The sequence below is a fragment of the Hydractinia symbiolongicarpus genome, chromosome 4 (genome assembly GCF_029227915.1).
Source record: "Hydractinia symbiolongicarpus strain clone_291-10 chromosome 4, HSymV2.1, whole genome shotgun sequence".
In the NCBI taxonomy this organism is placed as follows: Eukaryota; Metazoa; Cnidaria; class Hydrozoa; order Anthoathecata; family Hydractiniidae; genus Hydractinia; species Hydractinia symbiolongicarpus.
Genome location: NC_079878.1, coordinates 20,920,768 through 20,936,875, shown reverse-complemented (window position 1 = coordinate 20,936,875; position 16,108 = coordinate 20,920,768). Strand labels below are relative to the sequence as shown.

The following is a 16,108-nucleotide window of genomic DNA, read 5'->3' as shown; positions in this document are numbered from 1 at the left end:
TGTGCACGTTCCAATACTGTACCCAAAAAATGTATATTGCTCCAATTATGGAAGACCCTAAACAAGTATCACAATAATTTTAATCTGCAAAGACCTTTTGTGATTTAGATACATAAAGGATTAAGGACCTCTATTGTATACCTCTAAATTAGAAACCTTGTTATATAACCAATGGCATAATAATTTTTCAAAATTTGGGATAAATTTCAATTGGGAAATAGCCATTTAACGGCAACTGAGAGTGCTGGATCACACCCTGTATTTATATTGTGTTTATTCACAGCAGCTTTGAAAGAAATTAGATATAATTTCTGGTATTATTTAGAAGTTGTTTTCTGATAAATAATTTTTGTCCCTCTGTCAAATGAACCTTAGTGTATATACCTCGCAGCTTGTATTTAGAGATCCTATTCCTGTGATATCTTGCACATGTGGCAGATCTTACTGTGTGACGCTTGTCATTTCTTAGATCTATATATTATCATTGCAGAGAGTGTTGTATGTCAATACCCAAGTCTGTCTAATCTTGTACTAGTGCATGGATTACAAGTGTATTTTTTATGGTTTTAGTTAGGGTTGAGGCTAGGGTTTGTGTCAAGTACCAGCATCCCCTCTACCTTGTACTTGTACTATAATCACCCTACTCTCCTAGGGATTATACATGCTTCTGCACACTATATAGCTGCCCAGACCATTACTAGTAAAATGACCTGTATAGCTTCCACCACTGATCAAGAATCTATTTTCAAATGATTAAAGTTAACCTATAGCTCTGTGCGGTGAGCGATAAGGACCACACAACATAAAATCATATGTAATTTAACCTTTATCACTTAGTTAAGGCATGCTGTCACATGATTTTACAACAAAGTGGCCAAAGGTTCTGAAAGTCCTTGAATTGTTCTGGATTCAAGAATAGAAATGTAAAAGTCACTTTTTAAATGCTTGTTCTGGGATTGTTTTTGAATTCACAATTTCTCCTAAGCAATTTTTTTATGTAATCAAAAATATACTGTTGATCACCCTGGAAGATGTAATACTGATCTGCAATGTAATCTGATTCTTTATTTTGATCAGCAATTTAATCTCTCGGAGACTTTTTTGCAAAGTTACTGGTCATCAACAAAATAATGTTTCTGTATATAACTGTTTGACACCTTAAAGCCAGTTTCACACTAGGTATTTAAAAAAGACTTGGCTATTATTTTTCTGCTAAAAACCTACCGGAAGTGGTCTGTTTTGAGCAGAATGTAGTCTTAACTGCTACAAAAGAATGCGAAGCTGTTACATGATTTAAAACAAAATTAAAATGCTTCTGCATTTTTGGTTTAAGATTAGCAAGTTTTACTTTTTTTTACAGAGAACACATGAGTTTTTACATGCTTTGGTTGCAATGTTTATAAATGTTAAAAAAGCTTGCTAATCAACATAACTAGTCTTCTTAACCTCCACCAACCTTTGATCAGGTCAATTCAACCCCAACTTGTTGAATTTATATATTATATGACATGCATTTTTTAAAACTAACAGAAGATTTATATAGTTTTATTTAGAATAAAAAATGGAAGATGAAGAGAAAATGAGAATGCAAATACGGCAGATGCAAAAAAGAGGAAATGAAATCACAGACGAGGTAATATAGACATGAAATGAAAATTACCTAAGTCAGTCAATGAGGCATGCGACCACGCACATAAAAACAATGCCCCTAATATTTCAATTATTAATAAAACCTAAGCAATAACACTGCACCCAACTAAAACATGAGGTATATAGCGTAAGATACATACATGGAAGCACACAAATCCTGATGTGACCATTTCACTGATCAACTTTAAAGGATGATAAAAGATAAATATCTTTGTAGTCTGTATGTACATTCATACATAGCCTTTGATAAGATTACCTTTTTGAGAGGGGGGAATTCTGATTTTCATCTTACATTTTTACTTTTTCAATGTAGGACTGGTATATAAGAAATGTTAAAAAAATGCAGAAACAAAATACAAATTTTCGTTTTTTTGGTACAGTGTAAAATCCTATATATTTCTGTTGCTATGCAAGCTTCAACTTTAAAACATTTTCTAATGAAAAGTTAGTAACTTGACTTGAAAAGACTAAATTCCAGATTTTTTATCTATATTTAAAATTTCTTATGTTTTTTATTATTTTTTAGTCTCTGGAGAGCACACGAAGAATTTTGCAAATGGCAGAGGAGGTTGTAATTTTGTCATAAGTGTTGTAACGTTTCATTTTTTTCTGTTATTTCTTAAACAAAGAAATAACTGTAAAATGTATACCTACAAACAATTAGTGGTTACAAAATACCTGATAATGATTGAGTAAAAACCCAACTTTGAAAAAATACTTGAATAATAATGATAATAATTGTTTCAAGTTGCTTGGATAAATGATTAGTTAATGTTGTACAAAAATCGTATTTAGACTCAAGAAACGGGTATAAAAACAATGGTAACATTGGATGAGCAAGGCGAGAGGTTAGACCATATTGAAGAGGAGCTTGAGGATATCAATGCGAATGTAAGAGAGGCTGAGGAAAACTTAACAAAAATGGAGCGATTTTGTGGCTTATGTCTTTGTAGCTGCCGGAGGTAATGTGTTTTCCTGCAATTTAATGATTTGTCAGTAGGCAACTTTCCAATTTTACTTTTCTTTTTTATGAATGATACATCATTTAAGGTGTCAAGAACGCTAACTGCTGACTAGACCAATGACACCAGTGACAGTTACAACATAAATGAACAGTTTACAAAATACCAGCAACAATAAAAGGTAGGATTAAAAACTGCATTGTCACACCCTTAGCATTTCTCTCGGAACTCAACAAAATGTCTAAACACAGCGATTGTATAGACATTCATTTGGCACAAATTAAAGAGACATCATTTCTGAAATGTTGGTTGCCATCCCCACTCATCATCATCATCATCATTCTCGGCTTAACGTCCGTTTTCCATGCTAGCATGGGTTGGACAGGGTATATTAATGACCCTCTTCCAATCTGATCTAGACTGTGTTAGATCTAAACTCAACTTCCTCTGTATCAAGTCTGTCCTTATAATCTTCACCTTATAACCTCCTCCAACTACACTCTATAATACCACACTAATAGCATTTTTTGTCTGGAATTTTATAAAATTGTCCTTTTAAATGTATTCAGTATTTAAATTGTTTGCTTTAAGTTAGGTAACGTTGTTGGTGTGTTTGTACACATGTATATGTCACGACTAATGCATATAGTCAACCCCTAAAATATGGTTTATGGACGTTGATTATTACGTAAAGCAGGCATGGTACAAAGTGCAACCTTATGAAAAAAAATTAAAGCATACATTTATCTTGCAACGAAACGTATAAATTATATATTTACTGCAATTCGAAAATTCGATCTTTGATTTTTCAAATATTTTTCTATACTTTTAGAAAAACAAGATATTAGTATTTTCTATTTTAATTTCAACAGGCCTCGTAACTTTGAAAAGACTGAGCAATATAAAAAAGCTTTTGGACAGATAGCAGGGCCACATACCAAAAAGAATAAAAACGTAAAGAAGACTGAAGAATCTGGAAATTTTATTCAGAGGTTTGTGGGTTTTTTTATTTAATATTTATTGGGGTAAAGTTTTACTTTTGTTATCGTATGTATTGTTTTTATAAGGGTTACCAATGATGCCAGAGAAGACGAGATGGAAGATAATATGAAGTAAGCTTTTCTTGCATTGCTATTTTACATAAAAGACTGCTATAGCTCAATTATTCTCGTAGTATACACAATTTACGGAAAGGAATTTCTTGATTTTCAGTAATTAGATTTTAGTGAAAAGTTTTTCATATCACTATATATCTCTTGTTGGAACTAGAAATCAGGGTGTTATTCTGGATTTTGATGTCACTGTTGTGTTCATTTCTTTGTTCACTTATGTTTTTAACTAGGATTGGTCTTGTTAAACTTCCAAAGAGCATTTTCTCTTCTATTGGTGTTTTATGGGTGTTTTACAAATATGATGATTTTTGCATAAAAAGCAAAAAAGAGAACATAATAGAACCAAAAGTTATTTTTTTTTTTTAAAAAAAACATTGCATCCTCACAAATCGCATGACTTTATTATGACTTTGTTTTTTATTTAATTACATACAAAATGTAGTTTTGAAAACTGCAAACCAAGTAAATTTATTTACAACTTTCAGCAGGGAATTTTTGCTAAAGAAAAGGTCCTAGGTTAAATATACTTGGAATTACATGTGCATTACAATAAAGGACGTGATTAGTGATTGGTTTATTTTCAGAGAACAGGCCTTTATTCATATGTGAGCAAAAGGTTTTTTCTTGTTGTAATTAAAGTAGTGATGAACCTTTTTTTAAATACGAATGGTATAATGTAGCTTTGATTCTTACTGCAAATAAGACAACTTTAGGCTTTTATAGGTCATCCCTTTATTTTTTTTTTTTTTTTTTTTTGATTCGTTAGACAAGTAGCAGGTATTGTGAACAACTTGGAATCTATGGCACTCGACATGGGCGATGAACTTAAAAAACAAAACTCACAACTTGACCGTATCACTGATCAAGTAAGTTGACACAATACCCTTAAAAAAGTGGTTAAACCTTAAAATCGCATGGTTAAATCTTTTAAGACAGACTTTGTTTTCCTTATTCAAGCCAACCTGAAGTGTAATGCCATGCTTTACAGCAAAACATTAATGGATTTACAAATTTGATTTTTTGCATCTGTAATTTGATTCAATGAGCATTATAAAGGGCAACTTGAATTGGTCGTTATGAGGGCATTTGTAAAACCAAGGAAGTAAGGAACGACTGTAAAGAGTCATCTGACAGAATACTGAGCAGACTGTATATTTTTTGTTTTACATTGTAGACAAATGCAAATGCTGAACGAATTGATGTTGCAAACAAACATGCAGAGCAATTATTAGCTGACAACTAAAACATCATATATCTATTATATTATTAAGTATCATACCTTCATTGAATTTCAAATTTTATATATCATATAAAATATTAAAAAAGAAACAGTACTAAACATTTTTTTTATTATTTACATGTCACATTTGTATTTTTTTTTGCTAATAACTAATAAATTTTATTATACCTTCATTCAATTTTAAATTTTATATGTTTAGTATTGAAAAGAGTATATATGTAATGAACAATTTTTTTTCGTATTTATATGTCATATTTTGTAAATTTTTGTTACTATTTATTACAATTCTATTGTATTTTATATACAAACATTTTGTTTGTGAGACATTTTTTGAATTTTTTAGTATTTAGCATGGAAAACTAAAAAGCTCTGTATGATCAAGATAATCACGGAATTTGAAAGATTTTTCTTCATACCAAAAGCTATTTGAAACTAAAATTCCCTGTTGATAAATCAACATTTTTGAGGTTGGCTAGGGAAAAATGGTGGAAGTGATGAATTTTGCATGCAAACCTTAATTTAATAAGACTATTATATAATATTCTTAACTTATCTCATATTTATCTTGTATGAAATTTTTGCAACAAAACAATGCACTTTCACTCAGACTTATGCATGGTTGTCTCATTCAGTGTAAAATGTAACTTTCACATGTCCCAAGAATATTTTGTTTTTTCCTTGCTCGTGTATTTCTATCACTTGACCTTTATTTATAGTTACAAACCATGTTATCTATGTCAATTGAAATAAAAATACATTATATAGAAATTTATAAAAACAATTTTTTTTTGTATTTTTTAAAGTCTTTTATACCACTTTGTATAAGCCAGCATTTTTTAAATAAATTCTCTTTTGTTGTTGAATAATTATGTTTATGTTAGGTAATATTTATTTATGTAAATGTTGATAATAATTCCTTTTTTGTTTATATAAAAAACTGTGTTTACATGTTTGAAACATTTGCAGCGATGATGATTTGTCTGTTAGTATCTTGTACCTTGGAAAACCTCTGGGTATTGCTTCTGCATTAGAAATAAAGATTATAATTTTTTATATCTCAAAATCCATTTCGTTTTGGTCATGAAAAAGCAAGGCAGTTTATACAATGCATTTGGAAAAGATTTTTTTTTAAAGATATTAAAATCAAACATCTTGTTTTGGAAATTATCGCATAGCTCTTGTTAGTTTTTATATGCAAATCAATAAATTAATTTTGTTTAGTGTAAAGTAAAATCGCCACGATGATGTCTGAGGAGGAACAGATGAGGATGGAGTTGCAGCGGATGCAACGTCGAGCTGATGAGATAACGGATGAAGTAATTGATCTCACTATATTTTATATATTTATATTTTCTTAATTCTGTATTATGATAGCACTGACGTCTAATTTTTTTGTTAGTCCTTAGAAAGTACGCGAAGAATGTTGCAAATGGCGGAAGAAGTAAGTCTTATTTTGACCTTGATGTAAACATTTCCTAAATTTTATTTTTTACTAAGTATCATCTCAATCAAATATCTCATTCGAGAAGAAAATAGTTCGAGTTGGAGAAACTAGCAAATATATATGCAAGAAATTTCGAGTGCCTTAATTTTAGCAGAACTTTTTATATGCTTTAAATGACAAATGAGAATGTATCAGTGAACGTGTACAGGATTTCAAAATCAGGTCAAGTTATCGACATTATACTCTACATCGCCTGGTACTTTTAGAAGCTAATTAAGGATGGCTGATAGAAAGTAACTTGCAAGAAACGTAGTTGTAGCCTTTTAGTCATTTGCTGTAGTTAGTTGAACTATTGCAATTTCAGATTATTTTTCAACCGATTCTATTGTTACGGTAGCGTTGCATCTTTTTTCGTAGACGCAAGACACTGGGATAAAAACTTTGGTTGCTCTTGACGAGCAAGGTGAAAAGCTGAACAGGGTTGAAGAGAATTTAGATATTATAAACGCTGATATGAAGGAAGCAGAAAAGAATTTAACTGGGCTGGAAAAGTTCTGTGGATTGTGCGTTTGTAGTTGCAGAAAGTGAGTTCGTTTTCGTTCTTTGATTTTTTGTATTTCTCTGTCCGATTACTTTCACTTCACAAGAGTGGAGTAAATTTTGCTTCTCACTAAGGTTAAAAACACGCATTGTTTTTATTGGAACACTGTTTTCATTTAGGCACTGTTTTCACTCAGACCTTGTTTTTTTTTACATGGGAATTTGGTATTAAACTTTCTTTGTCAAGGAACTTTTTAGGACGGATCTTCCGATTATTGTTACTATCGTTTTTACGAATTTTTGTGTACGCGAATGAAGTAAATCTCTATCTCGAACTCGCAAGAGCCCGAATAATTTGTTAAAGATAAGATATAATGAGAGAAAAACTAGAGAAGTAGCAAAATATTTGTTCGAGATAAACAGAGTCATTTGTAAACTCAGGGAAACTTACTAAAATTTAGGGCAATTTACCCAAAATCCTGCGTAACAACTTAATAAAACGTATCTTTTTAGGCGTCCAGATTTCGAGAAATCAGAACAGTATAGAAAAGCGTACGGTAAACGCGACGAGTTTTCAGATGTGAAAAATAATCGATCTGGTCCAAGTTCAAGTGGTGCGAAGGCTCCCTCTGGTGGCTACATTCAGAGGTCGGTTCTCTTAGCAAACCTATTTATCTATCTAATGTGACTTCTTACCACTGGGAAAAAACACGTTTTATTTGGTAAATGATAGGACTCAGTAACGTGTGCAGTCACCAGGTTCTGTGTGCGGTCACCAGCTTCTGTGTGCAATATTTCGAGAGTTAATATCTGTCATACACATTTAATATTTATAATTTAGAGTTGTTGCACAGCACATACACATAAAAACATTTACACTACGATATAACATCTAACGGTAACACTAAAATTTTTTCATCGTAAACAAAATATGAATATATAATTCTCTAAATACAAAATTTAAACTTAATCCTTGCATGGATGAATAAAAAATATCTGGTTTAAATGTAGCTATACTCAGTTTAACGCACCCCTATTCAGTTTAAGCGTACCCATACTCAGTTTAAACGTACCTTTACTCAGTTTAAACGTAGCTACCTTTACGTAGTTTAAAAATACCCTTACCAGTTTAAATGTTATTTCAGTGTTATTCATTTCTAGAGTAACAAATGATGCACGTGAAGATGAGATGGACGAAAATATTGGGTATGTATCTTAATGTGAATAAAAGATGTTTTCACAGGTTCATCTTTGTGGGGACTGTAGTTTTGTATATTTGATACCCTTTAAATGATGTCTTTACAGGTTCATCATTGTCGTTACCGCATATCTATTTTGTTGTTATCGTGTATTAATTTTGTCGTTTCCGTATATCTATTTTGTCATTAACGTTTATCTTTTTTGTCGTTCCCGTATTTCTTTTTTGTCGTTACCGTATTTCTATTTTGTCGTTACCGTATTTCTATTTTGTCATTACCGTATTTCTATTTTGTCGTTACCGTATTTCTATTTTGTCGTTACCGTATTTCTATTTTGTCATTACCGTATTTCTATTTTGTCGTTACCGTATATCTATTTTTTCGTTACGGTACATCGATGATGTCATTACCGTATTTCTGTTTTGTTACTGCATATCTATTTTCTATAGTCAAGTTGCTGGTATAGTGGACAATCTAAAAGCGATGGCAATAGACATGGGAAGTGAATTAGAAACACAAAATAAACAAATTGATCGAATTACAGACAAGGTGAACAAAACTGTTGTTATTGTTGTTGTTGTTGTTCCGTGTGTTTATATCTATTTCTTTGTCTACTTGTTTGTTATTCTTTACCATTGTTTTACTATTTCGTCTTCCTTAGACCACTGCAAACGAGACTCGCATTGAAAGTGCCAACAAACGCGCCGAACATATACTACGCAACTAAAATTACGAATACATAGGAAAGAACCCTGCTACTTTATCAAAATTTTAATTATCCGGATAGCTGTTATGTCATGCCTATTTTTTAGTCTCGTTGGAGCTTGGTTAATCGCGTATTTTTAATTTTTAAATCGTTCAAAAGCATATCGTCAAATGTTGTGATAAGCTTCGCCCTGTTTTGGGCGTTAAATAACGATTGTGTAAAGGCGTAATTTGGCGTATTGTATGTAATTGGTTGCACTGTAACGGTAACTTGTATTGTAAGCAATACTTGTGGTTTAAAGCAATGGCCCAAAGACTGATTAATTTGATTTGTCGTGACCATTTCTTGTCTCGATTGTAAATTAATATATATATAAATATATAAATACGATTTGTATAATATGTTGGTTAATTTTTTGCACTTGTTTTTTTCTACTAGTTTTTTATGTAGTGCATGTTGCACCTTAGTTAGGATAAGATATATTGGGGGAAATTTTGTAAGACTAGCAAAAAAACTGCTAAAATGTCGTCGGGCTTTTTGACACAAAAAGAATGAGTGAAATCATCCTTAGATTGTTTTTGTCATAGAATTTGCTCTGTTTTTGGTCATTATTTTTATACGTCCTGTCCCTGCGCTTGTAAAGTCAAAGATTACTTCTCGTATTACGATAAGATGACATCTATTTTCAAATTGTCATAATGGCAAAAGTAGTAGTGTTGTGACGCTAAACCTTTGTTTTACTTATTGTTCATAATGTAGTTAGGGGTTTAAGGTGCTTTTGTAAGGTCCAGTTTTCACCAACTAAATTGTGTATAATTTGTCAACAAAATATATGCGCACGGCTTCATCTGGACTAAATATTTTTTTTATTATGAAACTTACTAGCAGGAATATATATTATACTGTAATACAACCTGTGTTTTTTATGTGATCGAATCAACTACAGAAAAATATATTCTCCATATTCTCAAAAATTCGATGGGGAGTATAGAAAGTATGACAGTGTTGGTGGTCTACGCGTTGGATTTGAAAGTTGATAAACAAGTTGCTTAATTTTTGGCCTAATTTGAGGCTCGACCCGTGGCAACTGGGTTGCTTGTAAAAAACGGTTACAAAAGGTTCTTCGCAAATCGGTTTGAGCTACCCAACCTTTGCGTTAAGACACGCACAGTACTCAAATCGGGATTTTGGCTTTAGCAAGGGTGTTTTTTTAACGAATATGGCACACTCCGCTACGCAAATTTCGCAACTTCGAAATACACTACTGAGCTTGCTATTTATTGGGGAAAAATTTTGTAAACTCATTTTCCCGGGTCCCATTAAAAAGGTGAACGGGTACTATTGCCAAGGCTAGAGATTTGTCTCTGATTTACACCACGTGCATACTGTAGGAACCATTCCTAGATACGTCGTACGACTGCACATACATGTAGTTGGTCGGATGTTTCCAAGGGTTTCATACTACCCAGTTAAATATAACACGCGAAGCATAGGTGTAATTCATACCAGAAACTATAAACGAGTGGAGGTTTTTATATTTAGGGTATTAATTGTCGTCCAACCTCGTCCCCTTGTGGCCCCCTGAAGCGTTATTACTTCATCAACAAAGAAAAATGCCTTGGGAACGAGGTTGATTGTCGTCAACAGATCTCGATCCAGTGAAACAATAAACCTTCACTGTTTTATTTTTGAACTCGTTTCGAATTCCTGCATTTCATTGGAGAAGGTTGAACGTATATGCCTTTGTTTTAACATTTGTTTCTGACAAAATGGATGTGTTAAGGGCAAACTATCCGTCCCTAAAGAGCTATTTTTCAAAACGTGCGCATGCGCCTTTAACAATACACTGTTTGCGGTGAAGTAACACAAACAGTTTTAAGACATTGCATTGCTGTGCACAATGCAGTAGTACCCTTTGAATCACGTGTCGTTAATTTTAATTTTTCATCCTTCATCATGTCGATTTGTCAGGTAAATGAGGTCGCAGGGAAAAGGAGTTTCACTGCAATGAGAAACGCACAAGTTATAGGCGAAAATTTGCAAGAATGTTGTGACGTCATTCCAGAGGACTCGTAAGTTTAGTTAGTTTCTAGCTTCCTGTAATGACATTTTTGCCTTAATGAATTTTTCTAGAGTCTATGCGTACGAGGATGAAGAGATCCTTCATCTCTTTATGATCTATATTTTTAGATATAACGCAGCGTATTGTATTTTTTATCTACTTGGATGTGGAACTCTCCTCCCATGGAACTTCTTCATCACTGCAAATGATGTAAGTGATTTTATGCTCTCCGCATGCAATGAAAATGGACTTGGTTTTATATCAACTAAAAATTACATTGTACATCCACAATGGCGGCTCATGGTCAAGAAACCCTGGGGATGCGGATGGCAACTGTTCTTTATACTTAATGGACCTTTTACATGAAGGGAGGGTACAACACAACTTCGTCCCCAGGGCATTTTCCATCTTTTTTAACATCAGGAAGGCGACCGATTATAGAAAGAGACAACAAGCGCTGGGAACGAGGTTGGGTACAACAATATCAATTTCATTTATTTTTTAATATGTTCAGTATTTCAGGTTTAAACTAAGGGAAGAAGAAGAACTACAGCAGAAATTTCAAAACTATTTTTCTGTCGTTTCCATGGTACCAAGCCTCGTTATGATGATAATAAATGTGTTTGCTTTACACAGGTGATAATGCCTTTTAATATCTATTTTTATTATCTATTTTTGATATCTATTTTTATTACCTATTTTTAATATTTATTTTAAAACCTTTTTTAATATCTATTTTTAATATCTATTTTTAACATCAATTTTTAATATCTATTTTTAATATCTATTTTTAACATCTATTTTTAATATCTATTTTTAATATCTATTTTTAATATCTATTTTAATAACTATTTACATTTATATATATATATTAACAGTAAAAAACTGTACCCTCTCTGGTAGTAGGGAAGGGCAAATAATAACCAAAAACCGCGGGTACATTTTGCAAATTATTTTAGGGGGCAATTTATTACAAGATTTTAGCGTGATCTGTTTTGAATATTTAGATATTCCCGCCGTCCAAGAATATGTATCTCGCTAGCCCTGATGATCTTCTTGTTTGCGACTACGTCCAGTTTAGTGTTAATCCAGACAGATAAATGTATGTTTACTACTTGTGTTGTTTGGCTTCGATTCTTACCTAAATTTGAAATTTCTAATGGACTACGAAATAACAAATAGATTATATTTTATCTTCAGGGGCTCACACATTTTTTATCATAACACTTGTGAAAATGGTTGTTATAAACGGTAGGTTATTTTCAAATAAAAAATGTTAACTGTTTGACTTTTACTGCCATCATCTCAATTTTTAACGTCACTACTTTGACTATCGACATCATCATCTCAATTTTTAACGTCACTACTTTGACTATCGACATCATCATCTCAATTTTTAACGTCACTACTTTGACTATCGACATCATCATCTCAATTTTTAACGTCACTACTTTGACTATCGACATCATCATCTCAATTTTTAACGTCATTACTTTGACTATCGACATCATCATCTCAATTTTTAACGTCATTACTTTGACTATCGACATCATTATCTCAATTTTTAACGTCATTACTTTGACTATCGACATCATCATCTCAATTTTTAACGTCACTACTTTGACTATCGACATCATCATCTCAATTTTTAACGTCATTACTTTGACTATCGACATCATCATCTCAATTTTTAACGTCACTACTTTGACTATCGACATCATCATCTCAATTTTTAACGTCACTGCTTTGATTTTCAACGCCATTGTCTTAACCTTCACTGCCAACCTTGTCCCCAGGGGATCATATATCTTTTGTGACATCGGAAAAACCATCTTGCCGTTCCGATGTAAAAATAAAAGATAACAAGCTCTGGGAAAGGTGTTGCTTCACTGCTATATTTCATTTCATGAAATTTAAAAACTTATATCTTGTTTTCTTAAAGAAAAAAACTATCGATGACGTAACGCGCTTATCTCTATTTTTTAGTATGTGTGGCCGTACTTCAGGGAGCTTTATGTGGCATGGTGACTATGTTCCCCACGATGTATATTCGAGCAATGTTAGCTGGCCAGGTATAACTCCTATAAAATCATTTTATCATCATAAATTATCGAACAAAATTATTACTTACAATTATTAATTTACTTTTATAGAGTTTAGGTGGTTTGTTTGCGGCTAGTGCGAATATTCTTTCTTTGTTTGGTAAGTTTTTTCATGTAGATTAACTAGGTATTTATTTTCTAGGTTAGTCAAGAATGCATATTTTTGCTTTGTTACTAGACTTCACGTTGCTAGAAATATCTCTATAATGATAGCCGAACCTTGTGTGTCGGCCAAATCCGGTTCATGTTAAACCACGCACGAAATTTTTAAACTCTAAATAACTCCGCGGGTGAATTCCCGTTGATCGGTCACGGACTAAGGAATAGTTTTAAATAATACTTAATAACCCGAAACATGTACAAGTAAAAAAAGGAAATATTGAGATGAAATCAAGAAAATGCAACCTATAATTTTGACAGAGGGATAGTAACCTCTTGGTTGCCACACTGTCAAAGTTGAAGCTCTCTAACTGTACAAAGCGTTCAAATTTGTCAATTCCAAACCATATGTTTAACTTCTTTTATATATTTTGTCTTTTCCTCGCAGGAGATGGAGACATCAGAACAAGTGCATTTGGTTACTTTAACACAGCCACGTCTATACTTATTCTATCTCTGATTGGCTATCTCACATTGGAAAGAACGGTCCGTATTTAATTCATCCTAATTGGTAGCTTGGCTCCCAGCTAAAAGTAATTGCTGGGGTAAATAAACAGTGGAGTTATTAACTGAAGACATATTTTCAATTTAGAGCATTTCCAAGTACTACACGAAAAATAGAAGTGTGTGTTTTTGTTCTTGTAAGTGTGGCCAGAACACCACGTGTCATCGATATAATGACTTTACTTCCGAAGGAGACATTGGACCAAATAATACAAATGAAGCTGTGAAGTATATGGAAATATTCAAAAAGGTGAGACGACGAAATTCGTCCACCGTGGATATGTAACATTTAATATTTCGTGCCTAAATATTTCATGTCTACTTAACACGTCTTTTTTATTGCGTAGATTGAAAGAAACGACATAGAAATAAAAACTAACAACCTCGTCCCAGGACCTTTTCTCATTCTAAAAACCCCAACATCGTCTGAAAGAGAAAAAAGCCCTGGGGACGAAGTTGAAAAGACGATTTTTGATATTTCTTAGTATGACAGCAAGTGTAATGATTTTGGTTGAGTTAAGTAGAGTTTGTACGCAGTCTTTAAGAGAATTATATCTTGTTTACAGTTGGTTCCCATGGCTCTGTCGACGTACATGGTGTTCTTCGTTACTCTTTCTGTTTTCCCATCAACAATTGCAAGAATACGGTTAGTTGTTATTAAGAAAAACGACTGGACAGGTAAGTCCTTCTTTAGACTCGATGTGACAAACATTTTTGTACTTCCTACTGTAAATTTTTAATCATCTCTTGATTTGACTTTGTAGAAAAATTTTACGTGCCTGTTACTTGTTTCTTTGTGTTTAATATATTTGACTTCATCGGGAAAATATTGAGTGGTTTCTTAAAAAAGGTAGGTCCTTTTAATTCTTTTTTTTATAAAAATCAAGATAAAGTAAAATCGAAAAAATTAATTGCTACGTATCTTATTTAATAGCCTGGATTTAAAGGTCCCTGGTTACTCATTCTATGCTTCTCAAGGCTAGCATTTCTTCCTTTGTTCATATTCTGCAACATCGAAGCAAGAAGTAATAAGTCTCTCACGTTATTCACGCATCATGTTTACCCAGTCTCTTTCACTACGTTGTTCGCTTTGACGAATGGTTACCTGAGTAGTCTGGCTATTATGTATGCACCGAGGTATGTTTAGACATTTAATTTTTGTTGCTTCTTTTTTCAAAAACATATTGCCTAGATTTCTTGATTAGAGAAGTTAACGGGGTTCAAAAATGCAAAATTGAGGCTGCAATTTTTAGGCTTCCACGTTACGGTAAAGCATCTTCATTTTGAGAGTGTGATTGGAAATAGCGCATCCTCGTCCCTAGAGTTTATTGTCTTATGTCAAACCGCTAGGTGACACGCTACGTGACGCCTCGACCTTAGTGTCAAAAAGGCAATTGATGCTGATATGCTGAAGAAATCTCTTTGTTGCTTAATTTAAACAATTTTTTACAACCTGTATAGGTGAAATATGGAAAGAATTTTCCCGTGCACAAGGTATCTAAAAAGTTATTTTCCGGAATGTTAAATAAATATGACCCTTGTGGTGTGGGGCGTTTACGAAAAGAACCTTTTTTCAGTCAAAAAATTAGCCCGTGAACTGCGGTTGGCAGCTAAGGAGAAGACATAGGTTGTTCATGTTTGGTACCGTTAGGTAGCTAAATTCATAATCTTTCCAAAACATGGGAGCACTTTACATGAACATAGGAGATGTGACAGGACTGTTTTGCTTGATTTTTGCCTGGTTATTTTAGGACCTGTAGGGGTAAACTTTAGTTAGAAAGAAAAAACTGTGTACCTCATACTCACTATTTACACATCTTTGAATCTGTTTATGCGGAATTACAACACATGATTTCCAGCTATTATTTTTAGATTCGTCGACGTGAGAGAATACGAACTAACCGGAACAATAATGTCTTTCTGTGTAGTGGCTGGTTTGTCATCTGGAGCAGCGTTTTCCTTCGTCATCGCTTCAAGCTTGTAATGCTTCTTGAAATGGAAGTTTGTGTAAACAATAGCGGTATGTAACGACAGATTTTTAACGCCACTAAACATGAAGCTGATCAAGCGGTAAAGAACTGAGACAATAACTGATTTAGACAAAAATGATTAACTTCGTTTTGTGATTTGTTTTACTTCGTTTGTAAACTATTTTGTGTTCTACATAGCTAAGTATAGCTACACCGACTATACACACTTGTCTGTATATTTCTTTGATACCATTGCCTCCTTTTTGTTGTTGGTTCCAAATATTTACTTTTTTTTTGTTCCTGTTGGTACTACTATCAACGTGGACACTGAGAAGAGGTGCCTATTGAATTAATTAAAGCGCCCCTTCGGGTCAGTGTGAGCACGTGTAAGGCCGTCAAACTAGACAGAAGACTAAACCTGTTGTGAAGTTGAATCAGTAAAGAAATAAAATAAATTT

At 32.9% G+C, this 16,108-nt stretch overlaps 2 protein-coding genes across 2 annotated transcripts; both read left to right on the top strand.

The window, feature by feature from the left end:
• The first annotated feature begins 1,236 nt into the window (after nt 1-1,236).
• Nucleotides 1,237-5,939, top strand: LOC130641778 (synaptosomal-associated protein 25-like). The gene is made up of 7 exons (XM_057448725.1): nt 1,237-1,633; nt 2,177-2,218; nt 2,446-2,612; nt 3,485-3,604; nt 3,680-3,724; nt 4,491-4,590; nt 4,899-5,939. Exons 1-7 carry the CDS (start codon nt 1,562-1,564, stop codon nt 4,965-4,967), a joined length of 615 nt encoding a protein of 204 aa, XP_057304708.1. The 5' UTR covers nt 1,237-1,561; the 3' UTR covers nt 4,968-5,939.
• Nucleotides 5,940-6,128: 189 nt separating this feature from the next.
• LOC130641777 (synaptosomal-associated protein 25-like) lies at nt 6,129-9,766 on the top strand. Its single transcript, XM_057448724.1, has 7 exons — nt 6,129-6,280; nt 6,364-6,405; nt 6,826-6,992; nt 7,462-7,596; nt 8,110-8,154; nt 8,597-8,696; nt 8,809-9,766. Exons 1-7 carry the CDS (start codon nt 6,206-6,208, stop codon nt 8,872-8,874), a joined length of 630 nt encoding a protein of 209 aa, XP_057304707.1. The 5' UTR covers nt 6,129-6,205; the 3' UTR covers nt 8,875-9,766.
• Nucleotides 9,767-16,108: the final 6,342 nt, after the last annotated feature.